The sequence below is a fragment of the Balaenoptera physalus genome (genome assembly GCF_965194825.1).
Source record: "Balaenoptera physalus genome assembly, chromosome: 16".
NCBI classification, from domain to species: Eukaryota; Metazoa; Chordata; class Mammalia; order Artiodactyla; family Balaenopteridae; genus Balaenoptera; species Balaenoptera physalus.
In genome coordinates, this window is record NC_138898.1 from 88,042,089 (window position 1) to 88,056,935 (window position 14,847).

General features: G+C 46.0%; 1 protein-coding gene and 1 long non-coding RNA gene across 3 annotated transcripts in view; one reads left to right on the forward strand and one right to left on the reverse strand.

Moving 5' to 3' along the window:
• The window catches only part of CYTH3 (cytohesin 3), a 93,331-nt gene that overhangs the window by 17,560 nt on the left and 60,924 nt on the right, over positions 1-14,847 (reverse strand). For both annotated transcript variants that reach the window (XM_082429980.1, XM_082429979.1), the window contains 3 exons: positions 8,843-8,925; positions 6,079-6,143; positions 5,592-5,658 (listed from right to left, as the gene is read on the reverse strand). In XM_082429980.1, coding sequence (XP_082286106.1) covers positions 5,592-5,658; positions 6,079-6,143; positions 8,843-8,925 — 215 coding nt within the window. Of the gene's footprint in view, positions 1-5,591; positions 5,659-6,078; positions 6,144-8,842; positions 8,926-14,847 lie in introns of those variants that run through there.
• Positions 8,932-14,847, forward strand: part of LOC309645215 — a 117,561-nt gene continuing 111,645 nt past the window's right edge. Inside the window, exons 1-2 of the long non-coding RNA XR_014254790.1 lie at positions 8,932-11,141; positions 11,456-12,150. This is a non-coding gene — a long non-coding RNA (uncharacterized lncRNA). The remainder of the gene's footprint in view (positions 11,142-11,455; positions 12,151-14,847) is intronic.

A 14,847-nucleotide genomic window follows, 5' to 3' on the forward strand; every position in this document is an offset into this window, starting at 1 on the left:
CCTCAGCGGGGCCGAGGCTGCAAGAGGGTCTTGCGTCTTTCCGACCCTGTTCTCTCCCCACCCTGCCGGCTGTCTGCAGAGTCACCCGACCGGCAATCTCTGCGGCCAAGGGGCCCCAGCCACCCCGTCAGCCTATGCCCCTTGAACGGGCTGCGGATGAGGCTTTCCTGGATTCTTCCAGGTGCACATGACCTGCTCTAAAACCCAACGCTCCCCAATTGCTCGGAAACTTCTCCGAGAGGAAGTGCTATCTAACCACCTCCCAGGATCTGGGAAGGCAGACAGGCTCAGCACAAGGGGATCCCTTCTGTGCTTAAACGTCACGTAAGGCAGGCAGAGGAGGCCCCGAGGGAAGCCTGAGCTCCCTGTGCAAGAGACGGAGGCCCTCCCTGGTCATGGAAAACACGGAGCCACTGGCGTGAGCCCAGGCCACAGGCAGAGAGAGCAGCTGCGAAGGAGAAAGGGGCTGGCTGCACCTGGGAGGGCACGAGGAGACAGAGCTGAGGAAGAGGCCTGCTCTCGGCCTGAGGACACACACCCCTGTGCAGAGAGGAGGAGACGTCACACTCCGGGAGGGACGCAGCCACGGGCGAGGATGCTGGCAGCCCCGGGAGCTGCGGGAGAGGCTGCGGCAGGGGCTCCCTTGGAGCCTCCGGAAGGAACAGGCCCCACCCACACCTGGATTTCGGGCTTCCGGGATCCCGAACTGCGAGAGAATGAATTTCTGTTGATTGAAGCCACCAAGTTTGTGGCAGTTTGTTACGGCAGCCCTAGAAAACAAATACATTAGGTAAACACTAATAATTCAGAAGTCCTATTTTATTGCTATTTTTAGTGGTGACTCTTAATTTTAACAAATTTTTAAACTTATATTCATCTACCAACATCCAGAAAACCTTATAGCCAGCTTTTAATTTCCTTCCTTTCCTTCTTGCTACTTACATATTGAGATAATCTGGGACTTAACTTTTAAAAGTATTCTTACAACAATCACTATGTAGACTTAACTGTAAATTCTTCTGGTCTCTCTGCTCTTCTGTTTTTCAATCCCACATCTTGCCCTTGGGCTCCCCTCCGGCTTAGAGATGTACTACTCCAACTACTCCATTTCTGGCGCTCAGAGAAGGTCTTAGTGGTTAATTTAAATCACTTTTCCCCAGACTTTGGAAAACATGATTTCCCTGTTGCCCTTGCTTCGGTGCTGCTGCTGACGAGCTTGCTGTGATTTTTGTTTCTTCTTAGAGAATCTGGTCTTTCCTTCCTGGAAATTTCGTACACTTCTCTTCATCCACAGGTTTCCTGATATTTTACTCAATGTATCTATGCATATAGGTCTTTAAGAAATGTATCCAGCTTGGCATTTGGTGAGCCCTTTGAATTTGAGGATTTGATCTTAATCTAGTTCTGAAATATTCCAATATTTTTTTGAAATATTTCCTCCACTCTTTTCTTTTTTTTTAAAAAAAAGGTTTTTTAATTTATTTTTTTTTACTATTATTTTAAAAATTTATTTATTTGGCTGCCTTGGGTCTTCGTTGCTGCGCGCGGGCTTTCTCTAGTTGCGGCGAGCGAGGGCTACTCTTGGTTGCGGTGTACGGTCTTCTCGTTGCGGTGGCTTCTCTTGTTGCGGAGCATGGGCTCTAGGCACGCGGGCCTCAGCAGTTGTGGCACACGGGCTCAGTAGTTGTGGCTCGCAGGCTCAGTAGTTGTGTCTCAGGGGCTCTAGAGCTCAGGCTCAGTAGTTGTGGCTCACGGGCTTAGTTGCTCCGTGGCATGTGGGACCTTCCCAGACCAGGGCTTGAACCCATGTCCCCTGCACTGGCAGGCGGATTCTTAACCACTGCGCCACCAGGGAAGTCCCCACTCCATTTTCTTTTCTCTCCTTTGGGGACTTCTATTAAGCAACCTTTGAGCTCCTGGGGCTGTCACCCACGTCCCCTTGTAGTTCCGCGCACAGCTACGGCGAGAATCACCCAACTCCACCTTCGGCTCACGAATCAACCTGCAGCTGGGTCCTCTGTGGGTTCCAGCCCAGCCCTTAGGTTTTTACTTGATGCTGTTTTCACTTCCAAGGATCTTTCCCCAACTCCCCATTTCTGTATCATGGATAAGCAACGTCCTATCACGTCTCCTTGACAAGATTTATATAAAATACAAACATACGTATGCGAATACCCTACTTTTAATGTTTCCTTCTGTTGTTTCTACGAGGTCTGCTTCCTCCAGAGCCTCTTCAGTGTTGTTGGTTAAGTCCACGTCTCTTTCGTGGTGTCCGTTTCCTCCCACTTAGCTGGGTCCCGGTTGGCTGTCCAGATTTGCACGGAGGACACTCTGGGAGCTGGACCGCAGTCTGATTCCCGCTTTCGTGGCGGCTGCCTCCAGGGATCTGGCAGAGGGGCGGGTTACGCAGGCGGGGTGGGGGTGAGGGCTCGGCAGCTGGTCTCCGTCAGTGGGTGTTTCCCCCTTAGTGACGGCAGCCCCCAAAGATGTGGCCCCCTTCTCACAGACGAAGCGCCCCCCTGGCTTCTCCCACCTGGAGGCACACTCCGCTGCTCGACACGAGGGGAAGGGTCTCGATGCCCGCCCCCGCGATGGCCCGACACCCACACCTGCCTCTGAGCAGGCGGAAGCCCTGAAGCTGCTGCCCTTCCCCCAGCCTCCTCTCCCTGACCTCCCTGTGCTCTGGGCAATTCTCCTTGTGTCTTTCAGGGGTGCCTCAATTTCTAGACCACCGAGTCTGCTTGTTGCACATTTATGTATTATGTTTTTAAAGGTACTTCTAGGACGTTGGGAATAAAAGGGAGAGGCTGCCGAGTGTTTTCAGCTTCCTTGATCTCATCAACCGTCTCTCTTCTGTATTTATAAAGCCAAGTGCTACTCCTGGGTATCCACGTACCCGAACAAGCCGAAGCTCCTCGCTCAGTGTGTTATCGCTCTGGGACTTAAATCTTCCTCCTGGCCTGAAAGAACGAATTCACTCTGACAAGAGCCTCGTGTTTCACAATGTCACATGGTTTAATAGGGGCCTGGGCCACGGGGGAGATGCAAGTTTGAATTGTGAGATCATCCAGTGCTGTTACAGACTGAATGCGTGTGTCCCCTGAAAATTCCTATGTTGAAGTCCTAATCCCCAATATGATGGTATTAGGAGGTGGGCCTTTGGGAGGTGATCTGGGTTCGATGAGGTCATTTGGGCAGAGCCCTGGTCTGATGGGATCAGTGCCCTTATAAGCAGAGACGCCAGAGAGCCTGCCCCCTCTCTGCCACGTGAGGACACGGCAACTGGACAGCCGTCTGCAAGCCTGGGAGAGGGTCCTCACCAGAACCTCACCATGATCTAGGACGTCCAGCCTCCAGAACTGTGAGAAAAATTATTCTGTGGCTTACGGCACCCAGTGTACGGTATTTTGTTACGGCGGCTGGCGTTGACTACAAGTGCTGAAACCAAGTCTACAAAACCAGAGAATTTTGATAATTATTCCCAGAAAAAGCAAACATGCAGACTCAGTGTGTCAAGTGCTTTTATCGCACAACATAATTACAAGTAAGTTGTCAAATGGAACCAAGAATTAATATTTCAAAAAGTCTTTTAGGTGAACAGTAACACAAAGCGAAGCCTGTGGTGCAATTCGCCGCAGCCCAGGCACAGCAGATGAAACACCCGTGTGCGAGACGGGTCAGCAGACACCACAGGGCTGGCCAGGGGCCCGGGCCACCTAGGCTGGGCTCAAGGCCACCTACGAACCAACCCCAGAGTCTGCCAGAGCCCAGGAAGCACCACAGTCACAGGCATGAGTCTCAGAGTCGCGTTCTGTGCTCCCTGGCTGCTCCCGAACTGTGACACAGGAATTAAGACGGAACCGACCTCAGGAGGTCGCTGTAGGGACTGAAGTCTACCAGGCCACGTGCTTCCTTAGCACAGCTCCCGACAGAGTCACTTCTCGGTAAACGTTAGCCATTATTACTGTAAATCTGACGCACAGTGTATGTAAAATAAGACAACAGGCAAGACCGTGATGGTGAGGACTTCAGGCAACACTCAAAGCAAGTACTTATTTGTCTGTTTCGAGAGAAGATCTGAGTCTCTCCATGAACTGAATGCTGTGCCACCCTGCGCTGCACTTGAAAATCTAAGGCCCAGTTTTTAAAACTTCCGCTTGTTAGACCGTCCCTCTCCTGAGATGCTTCCAATGCTTATTACATCTGCTGATTATTCTACTCTACAAACTCAACTAAAAAAAAAAAAAAAAGACTGTTACTAATCCCAAATATCAAATCATCACCAAATTCACAATTTGAATTGTTCTCACCGACAATCTGGAGTTGATTTATACCCTGTAAGCAGAGAATTAGGAAGCAACAGGAAAACTGCCACAGTGGCCAGAGTACCCGAGTTAAACAGAGACCCTCTTGTGCTGCAGCCCTGCTAATATCTTGACAAAACCCAAATCTGCAAACCTTGAATAGGGAAAAGTGGTACGTCTATCTTTAAATAACATCTGCAACTGTGCTTGCACCTACAGATGTAAGTTTACAGATCTGAGACCTTGCGCAGTGTAATTCCAGCCATCAGCAAACATTTGCCGAATGAACAAATAATTAAGTAATTAGTACAGAGATGCCAGGAAAAACAAGGAAGACGTTAGAAGTGAACACAAATTAAAGACCAGTGAAGGGACTTCCCTGGTGGCGCAGTGGATAAGACTCCACACTCCCAATGCAGGGGGCCCGGGTTCGATCCCTGGTCAGGGAACTAGGTCTCACATGCATGCTGCAACTAAGAGTTCGCATGCCACAACTAAGGAGCCCACCTGCTGCAACTAAGATCTCGTGCAACCAAACAACAAAAAAAAGACCAGTGAGGAATGAAGTCACCAGCAGAGAGGGCCTGAGGCCACCTCTCTGCAGACACGTCTCTCCTCTCCTCTCCTAGACCGTGAACCTTAGCAGCTGATCAGGTCCACTCTTCTCAAAACCAAAACGATGTTACAACTGAGCCATGTGTTACACAAAGCTTTATAGGTTCAGCTAATAGGTCCTTTAGCTCAAATCTCAAAAACAAGATGCTACATGTTGCAGGTTTCATTTCTTGGGGGGTGCTTTCCTAGAAAATCCAACTTGAGGAAAGACCAAGATATTGGCTTAAATCTGGAGTCGCTTGGTCTTTCAGACAGATGTCTTCTTTTTACCGTAAATGAAAGGAAGGAAGCCCTCTCCCTTGAAACTTTTAACCCCCTAGACCATAAAATCTACCATCTCTGCCCCGAAGGGCCATGCGACTCCCTGGCCTGGGGCTTCTGAGGGCCAGCAAAAAGCTCGGCCTGGGGGAACCAAGGGGCCCGACTGAGCGTCGGGCAGCTCCTCGGAGGCCAGCCCCGAGTCGGAACTTCCCAAAGAAAGGCCTTCTGGTCCAGGGACTTCTGCTGCCCCCGCTCATCAGCGGCCCCCTTTGCAGTAAAACTGAACATCAACTCAGCGTCTTTATGAGGTATACGCCCACCCTTGTCCAAGAGGGAGCATGTCTTTAAAATCGATCAATCCATCCATCCATCAGTCTCTCACAGGCCAGAAAACTGAAGATGTCCTCTTACCTTTTTGGGATCCATGTTGAATTTCTTCCTTCCCATGGCTATCTGCTTGTTCCTCTGAGTAGTTTTGCTGTGCGTTTGAACAAATTAAGAAGTCGTTACTGGACGTCTGCACAAAGCACGGGGAGCTCACGTCCCCTCCCGACAGGACAACTCGGGGAAGGAAAGGGCACAGGCCCCCAGGCGCCCCTGCCCAGGTGGAAGCAGCACAGGTACGGCCACTGCAGCTCTTTTCTTTCGCAGTTGCTAACTTGTTCAGCAAGAGCAGAGCTCCTTGCTACACAGAAAGGTCACGTCTGGGCAGGGTGTTCTGAGGGGCCTGCGCGGCTTCCTCAACTACAAGGCCTGACGGTGAACTGGACCACGTGGGGAGGGAAGATGAGGGGGCGGAGAAGGAGGACCAGGCCCCCACAGGCTCCCCACTGCCCAGCCCCAAAGCGTCACGAGCTCGGCTGGAGGGCGACCTGCAGGTGCAGCCACAGCTGCTCACCTCTCCTCCACGGACGTGAGGTTGTCGATCTCCGTCATCACTTCCGCGATTTCATATTTCAGCCTCTGTCGAGAGAGCGAGAGAGAAAGAAAGAAAGAAAGAAAGCGTTGTGGGGGTGAGAGAGGGGGTCTCCACCTTCAGAGACCTTTTAGCCCCCCAGGTGCAAGGTCCCCTCAGGTCTCATGGGGACATCACAGGTACGGAGAAACCAGCACTGCTTACGGACACAGAGAGTCTCGTGGTCAGAGCCACTCCGACTCATGAGCAAGCAAAATTACTGTTTGTCCACCTCCCATCAGAACGAGAGCAGAGGGGTCCCGTAGGCAGATTCTGGAGTGTCTGCGTGTAAAATCAAGAAGGGACCCTGGGGAGAACATCACAGGTGTAAAAAGACACAAACAGCAAAAGGAAAGCAATGAGTCCTGTCATACGTCACCCACACATGCCCACCTGCCTTCGCCGGCACCTGACTTCTTGGGAAGACCTGGGGCGAGGCTTAAACTCAGTCAGGTCAGTATCGGGCCTCCAACCACCGTCTCAGGATGATTTCTGTCACTTTACATGAGACGAGGCACCGTGGACAGAGCCCAGGAGGTGACAACGATCTTGCCTGGGGCCCTCAGGCCAAGGACCCAGAAGGGACAGACCCCCCCCACCACTTACTGGCTGAGACAGCTCCGACCTCCTGGGCCTCGGCATCCTCAACTCAGAAGTGAGGTCGTTGGAGCTACACAAGGCTCCATGGGCACTATTATTACTAACGTCCAAATCGGAACGTTAGCCTTACAATGTGTTCTTATTCTTCAACCAAAGCACACATTCTGGGTTATCTGATTTTTCTGAGAATGACGGGTAACCTTAGAAGGAAAAGTTTCATGAATTGTCTCTCAAATACAAAGAAATTTTTATTCAGACCCTATGATCTTAGGTGCCAAGAAACTTCAGGCTCAAACTGTGAGCCCTTAGAAAGGAGCTGCTGTCTGGACACGGCTCGGCTCCGCAGCAAGTGGCCGGGGAGGCCGCGCTGACTCTGGCGTGACAACGGTTAGGAAGCGTCCCAGGCAGCAGCCGCACGTCCAGTCGATCCCCCGAGGAAGCCGCAAGTGCTGCTCCTCTGTACCGTTTCTGCAACTATCACAGATGCTCCAACTCTGAGACTGTGGCTTGACTCCTCTGGGTCTCCCATGGAACCCCCCCCACCCTGTCCTCTGAGCACACAAGTGTGGAAAAGTGCAACGGTTGTCTGTCTGTGTTTTGTCCGTCATTCTACTCCCACCAGCTAGTAGGCGCTCGGTGCACAGCTAGAACTCAATGTATGTTTAGTCCATTATTCAAAAGACACCTGAGTGCCAACAATGTGCCAGGCAGCATGCCAGGGACCCTGGTAGACGAAGCGGGGCCTCGCCATCGACTTCCGGGAGCAGTACGTGTGCAGGCGCCGCTGCCGTGTGAAGACGCCCTTCGTGACTGTGGAGTCACACGTCGCTCGCCCGTGACTCCAGGCGTGACTTCTCTCCCAGTGAGTCCACGCCGCCCCGTGAGCACGAGCTCTGCTTCACCAGCCTGGGTAACTCTTACGCTCTGCCTCGCCGTGTGGTTTGGATAAACGCATACTAAATACCCACTTTTTTACATTTTCATGAAGCTACTTGATTTACAATTTTTTAAAAAATTTATTTTATTGAAGTATAGTTGATTTACAATGTTGTGTTAATTTCTGCTGCACAGCAAAGTGATTCAGCTACACACACACACACACACACACATATAGTCTTTTTCATATTCTTTTCCATTATGGTTTATCACAGGATATTGAATATAGCTCCCTGTGCTCTACAGCAGGACCTTGTTGTTTATCCATTTTTTTTTTAATTGGCGTACAGTTGCTTTACACTGCTATGTCGGTTTCTGCTGTACATCAAAGTGAATCAGCCATACATGTACATCTGTCCCCTCTTTTTTGGATTTTCTTCCCATTTAGGTCACCACGGAGCACCAAGGAGAGCTCCCTGTGCTATACAGTAGGCTCTCATTAGTTATCTGGTTTGTTTGTTTTTTTTTCCGTTTTAAATTTATTTATTTATTTATTTATTATTTATTATTTATTTATTATTTATTATTATTTATTTATTTGTTTGTTTGTTTATGTATGTATGTATGTATGTATGTATGTATGTATGTATGTATGTATGTATGGCTGTGCTGGGTCTTCGTTTCTGTGCGAGGGCTTTCTCTAGTTGCGGCAAGCGGGGGCCACTCTTCATCGCAGTGCGCGGGTCTCTCACTATCGCGGCCTCTCTTGTTGCGGGGCACAGGCTCCAGACGCGCAGGCTCAGTAATTGTGGCTCACGGGCCTAGTTGCTCCGCGGCATGTGGGATCTTCCCAGACCAGGGCTTGAACCCGTGTCCCCTGCATTGGCAGGCAGATTCTCAACCACTGTGCCACCAGGGAAGCCCCAGTTATCTGTTTTATAGTAGTGTATATATGTCAATCCCAATCTCCCAATTCATCCAACCCCCCGCCCTTTCCCCCTTGCTATCCATATGTTTGTTCTCTACGTCTGTGTCTCTATTTCTGCTTTGCCCATAAGATCATCTGTACCATTTTTCTAGATTCCACATATATGCGTTAATATACGATATTTGTTTTTCTCTTTCTGACTTACTTTACTCTGTATGACGGTATCTAGGTCCTTCCACGTCTCTGCAAATGACTTGATTTACAATTTTACCTAAGAGCAAAAACTAAAAGACATTTTTTTACCTCGATGTCATCAATAAGTTCCTTTTTTCTTCGACGAATGTCTAAAAGTTCTTCTCTCTCTTCTAATGAGAGGTCTTCAGGCACTGAAAGAAAAAAAAAAATCAAGTTAAACAAGTAAACAACAGCTACTCCAGAGAACAATTTGCCAACTTCTGGTGAGGCTGAAGATGGGTATATGTACAAGCCAGCAATTCTGTGTGTAGGTATTATCCCAAGGAACCCTTGCTTACAGACCACATGTAAGATATTCATAGCAGCATTGTTTTAATAGAAAAACAACCTAAGTTTCCACTAATAAGAAAATGAATAAACTGTGGTATATTTATGAAACAGAATCTCACACAATTAACAATGGCTGAACTCAGTCTTCCAACACAGATGAAACCCACAAATGAAAAGAAGATAAAAGCAGGCTGAAGACATACACTGTACGTGACACCTTCCACAGAGGGGTGACATATACATACGTAGAGCATAAATAAATGCACAGAAATGATCAACACCACATTCCTTTTTTTTTTTAATGGCAGTTTTTTTTTTTTTTAATATTTATTTACTTTTGGCTGCGTTGGATCTTAGTTGTGGCGTGCGGGCTCCAGAGCATGTGGGCTCTGTAGTTGTGGCACACGGGCTTAGTTGCTCCGTGGCATGTGGGATCTTAGTTCCCTGACCAGGGATCGAACCCACGTCCCCTGCGTTGGCAGGCGGATCCTTAACCATTGCATCACCAGGGAAGTCCCTCAACACCACATTCTTGATAGTGGTTCCTTCTGAGAAGGTTGGCTTGTGAGGAAATACATTCCAGAATGATATTAGGGAACGTCAATGCAGTGGGTAAAGGCTGGCTGGTACATGGACATTTAATTTTAATTGACAGGGTTGTTCATAATATCCTTGCATTAATGATTAACCTCTGCAGTATTTTCCATTCCTACTATGTCTATATTCTCTTTTCTTTGTGCTAGAATTGGCTTTTATCTCATTAAGCTTTTCAGAGAAACAGCTTTTAATAATCCTCTACCGTGTGTTTAATTTCTATTTCATTAATCTGTTTAAAGAAACAAAAGATTAAGAATCTGAGTAAATAGCAAGAGAACATGTAGAGCTTCTACAAACAAATTAAGATAATGTGATCACGGTGCAGGGACAGACAAACGGACTGATGAACCAGAAGACAGTAGCCAGAAAAATACACACAGACCCACAGAAACTTGATTTACAACACAACTGACATTGCAGCTCAGAGAGACAGGGCAGACTCTTCTATGTATGTTACGTGCTACATCAGTTATCTCCATGTAAAAAAATGAAATTGAATTCCTGGTTATATTTTTAATCGGTTCCAGAATAAAGGCTTAAATTCAAAATTCTTAAGAAGAAAAATAGAAAATGTGTTTATAAATTCAGAGTAGGAAATTATATCACACCACCAAACACCCACCCCTGCCACCGCCAAATAACTTTGAGAGCAGCCGTTATTATCCTAATTTTATAACTGAGGAAACTGAAGCCAAGAGACGTCTAATGATTTTCCCTGGTGATAGAGAAAGAATATTTGAATAAGTACTGGCTAAAATGTTCCATATTTGATAAAAGACATGAACATACACATCCCAGGTGCTTGAACTCCAAGTAGGATAAACCAAAGATCCACAGGGTCCCCGAGTAGGCTACGGGCGGGCCCAGCAGCTCAAGAGTGTCATCAGGGACCCGGTCTTTCCATTCTATAGTCCAAAGTGTCAGCTTCATCGTAAAGCTGCTGCTAGCGGCTTCCAGAGGCTTCTTATTCATGCATGGGGTGGGGTGGGGTGGGGAGACCCAGATCAAGAGAAAATGTGAGAACCAGCAGAGAATGATGCATCCAAAACCAAGAGAGGAGAGAATTTCAAGAGGGAAAAACCCAACAACATCAAATGCCACAGTAAAATAAAGAAGCAAGTGTGCAATTTTTGAACCTCCCAAGGAATTACTCTTACCACCAAGTAAGCACCTTACTGTAATATAGAGAGAAATCAAAAACTAACCGGTTGGTTGACACTATGCTGTTAAGAAAAAAATAAATGCACCCAAAGAGTCAAATCGAGTCTGTCCAGTATGGACTGGGCTCCCAAAAGGGGCCTCATTTAAAAAAAAAAAAAAAAAGTTCTTCTGAGTTCTCCTATGTAGCTATACGAAAACAAGAGTCTGAACGGATGCCACTCTAGTTCAATCATCAACAGACTCTGGTTTAAGAAAACCCACCTCCAGTTTTCTCCCCTCCAACCCTGATGATGAGTAAGGTTGGCTGATAACAGTGAAGGTACTTTTTTTTTTTTTTTAATTTTTATTTATTTATTTATTTATGGCTGTGTTGGGTCTTCGTTTCTGTGCGAGGGCTTTCTCTAGTTGCGGCAAGTGGGGGCCACTCTTCATCACGGTGCGCGGGCCTCTCATTATCGCGGCCTCTCTTGTTGCGGAGCACAGGCTCCAGACGCGCAGGCTCAGTAATTGTGGCTCACGGGCCTAGTTGCTCCGCGGCATGTGGGATCTTCCCAGACCAGGGCTTGAACCCGTGTCCCCCGCATTGGCAGGCGGATTCTCAACCACTGCGCCACCAGGGAAGCCCAAGTGAAGGTACATTTTAAGTGAATCTAAACACCAGAATGATTCAACTCAAGATCGTAAAGCTTCTAATCATGATCTTTAATGGATTTCCTTGATTTTCTCTCAGTAATGCCCATCTTTTCCTATCCCTTTAAGGCCCTAAAGAGTTAAAGTACTGACCATTTACTTTACCCGTAATTCTGACCAGAATTTGCATGTCTAAAAGAAAGACAAATTCTGTAAGGTGGGATAACGATATTGTGACTATGTTAAAAAAAAAAGTCTTTATTCATACTGTAGAATTTAGGAGCTGTAATATTATTACATCTGGACTTTACTTTGAAATAGTTCAGCAAAAAATTAATCAAGCAAAATGATAAGTGTTAAATCTATTTGATGGATATATGGGCATTCATTACCTATTTTATACTCTAAGGGTTTGGAATTGATTGATTGATTGATTGATTGCTGAATTGGGTCTTCGTTGCTGTGCACAGGCTTTTCTCTAGTTGTGTTGAGTGGGGGCTACTCTTCATTGTCGTGTGGGGGCTTCTCATTGCAGTGGCTTCTCTTGTTGTGGAGCACGGGCTCTAGGCGCGCAGGCTCAGAAGTTGTGGCGCACGGGCTTAGTTGCTCCACGGCATGTGGAATCTTCCCGGATCAGGGCTCGAACCCGTGTCCCCTGCATCGGCAGGCAGATTCTTAACCACTGCGCCACCAGGGAAGTCCTGGAATTTTTCATAAGTTAAAAAAAAAGTTTCAAGTATAAATGGCCAGTAGCACCTTTTCAGGGTATTTGGCTAAAGTATTAATGAAAAATAATGGAATGTTTCCTGGCACATTTAAAAGAATAAATAAAAAGAAAACAAGTATATAATGAAATACTCAGGACCAATCTCTGTACAGCTGTCACTTAAATATCTTGATATCCTACTATTTCTTTTAACACCCTGAATGTACAGTGAATACCAGCATTTTGCTGGTATTCAGTGAAATTCTATCAGTATCTCTCTGCATTCAAAATAACTTTGCAGCCACATAATCCTCTCACTCACAGATAATTTCACGCATGCAAGTGCCACAGGAAAAACATGGGAAGATAAGCCATGTTCAGAGAAGGTGTTCTTACTTATCAAGACCTTTCCCACGACTCAGCAGTCTTCTCCCAATGAAGGCAAAAAGAAGGTTTGGTTCACTTTATCATCTACATTTTGTCACTTTGACATTGCTAGGTAAGATGAAACGAAAGTCTACAGCTGATTTATTTTTTCTCCTAAGAAATCCAGTGGTTTATTTTTCTTAATTGAAAGAGTTATACATGGATATGGTTATTACACACATACATACTCTCTCTCTGAAAACATACAAAAGGGCATACAATGAGAAATTTCCTTCCAACCTCAATAAAAGCTTTTTTTGAAAAAGCAAGTTAACTGGAACCTGCTGGTGAAATTTCGTGCAATCACTGCAGTTGATCACGGTCTTCCTGATTCTCCAGAGATAAGGGCCTTGCTTAAGCCTCACCACTTGGGGCCCGTTTCTCGTCTGCAGAATGACGGGAGACGGTTAGCCACAACACAGCAGGTGTGGTTTCTACAAATATAAACGTTTTCACAGGGGAAAAGCAATGTGGAAGGATGTCAAGAAATTCCCCATTTTAGTACAAAGGCGTTGCCAGAGAGGTTTCAGATTAAGAATCAGGAGCGATTTGTGTAATTTAGCCCAGGCCCCTGTTTTTCTTGAGAAGGCACTGGCTTCCCACAAATGGAGGCTTGTGGGTGGGAGGTCTGTGTTTGGGGTTCATGATTTGTATGAATTTACTTAAAGTACTTGGGTGGGAAGTTCTGCTTTCAGCCAAGACGAAGTAACAGGGATAGATTTACCCTCCTGTCTGAAATGACTAAAACAACGGACACAGTTCTACACCCTGCCAGGTATCTTTCAAAAAGGAAGGTGAAACAAAATCATTTTCAGACATTAAAAACTTGAAAGAATTCATCACTAGTTGATCTGTACTATAAGAAACGTTTAAAAGTCCTGGGGTGGGGACTTCCCTGGTGGTGCAGTGGTTAGGAATCTGCCTGCCAATGCAGGGGACACGGGTTCGAGCCCTGGTCTGGGAAGATCCCACATGCCGTGGAGCAATTAAGCCCATGCGCCACAACTACTGAGCCTGTGCTCTAGAGCCTGCAACCCACAACTACTGAGCCCGCGTGCCAAGAGCCCGTGCTCCGCAACAAGAGAAGCCACCGCAATGAGAAGCCCATGCACCACAACCAAGAGTAGCCCCCGCTCGCCGCAACTAGAGAAAGCCCGCGCGCAGCAACGAAGACCCAACACAGCCAAAAATAAATAAATAAATAAATAAATAAATTTATATATATTAAAAAAAAGTCCTGGGGTGGGGTGGGGGGTGGAGAGATACCAGATGAAAGTCTGTATCTACACGGAAGAATGGAAAATACTATAAATGGTAACTATGTGAGTAAACATTTTCCCCTCATGATGTGAATCTCTTTAGAAGATTTACTGCTACTGTTCAAAGCAAAAATAACAAAAAATGTGTTGGGTTGATAACACACATAAAAGTAAAAGAGCACAAAGGCTGGGAGGGGAGAAATGAAAGTACACTGTTACAAGGTTCTTACCCTGGATGTGAAGTGGTGTAATATTATTTGATAGTAGACTCCGATAAATGAAAGGTATATAATATCTAAAAAGCACTACTACTTAAAAACTAAAATATACCACTAAGATAAAGCATGCAAAAAATATATTAATAAGAAACTGAGAATCATTACTTTATGATGTTTAATGAAATCTCAGATCCCATCAAATATAAGATGAATCCTCCACTTCAGTGATTCCAGAATGTAGAAAATTTTGCAAATCAGAATCAATGGAAAAAGGGAGATTATCATACATACTGACATCAAAGCATAAGTAAATGGTATCTCAAAGTGTTTTCTAATTTTCAAATTATATTAATAACCTATTTACCTAACAGATTCCAATCCACCAAGAAGCTATAATTTGGTTCACTTCTATAAATATCTAATGACTCCCTTACAAATTTTACACGCACACACACACACACACACACACGATCTTCCATAAAGTTAATCAGCAGTTCTCCTAGGGGAAGATAATGTTCCACAGATGTGAACTGTGGCCAGAAATCTTCCCCTTGTTTTAGTCACTAAATGTCAAATGTGAAAATTTAACAAATTTGATAATAGGTGATAAAACAGGGTTTCAAACAATCACATGCACATGACTCACAACTGCATATTTTTGGTACCGAGTCCTAATGGAAACTGATGTCACTTAACCTTAATTTTACCTTGATTACTAATCAATACTAACTTTTTTGTTATTGTATGGTATTTTTCAGAGTTTTGGTCAATGCCATAGGGCACTAA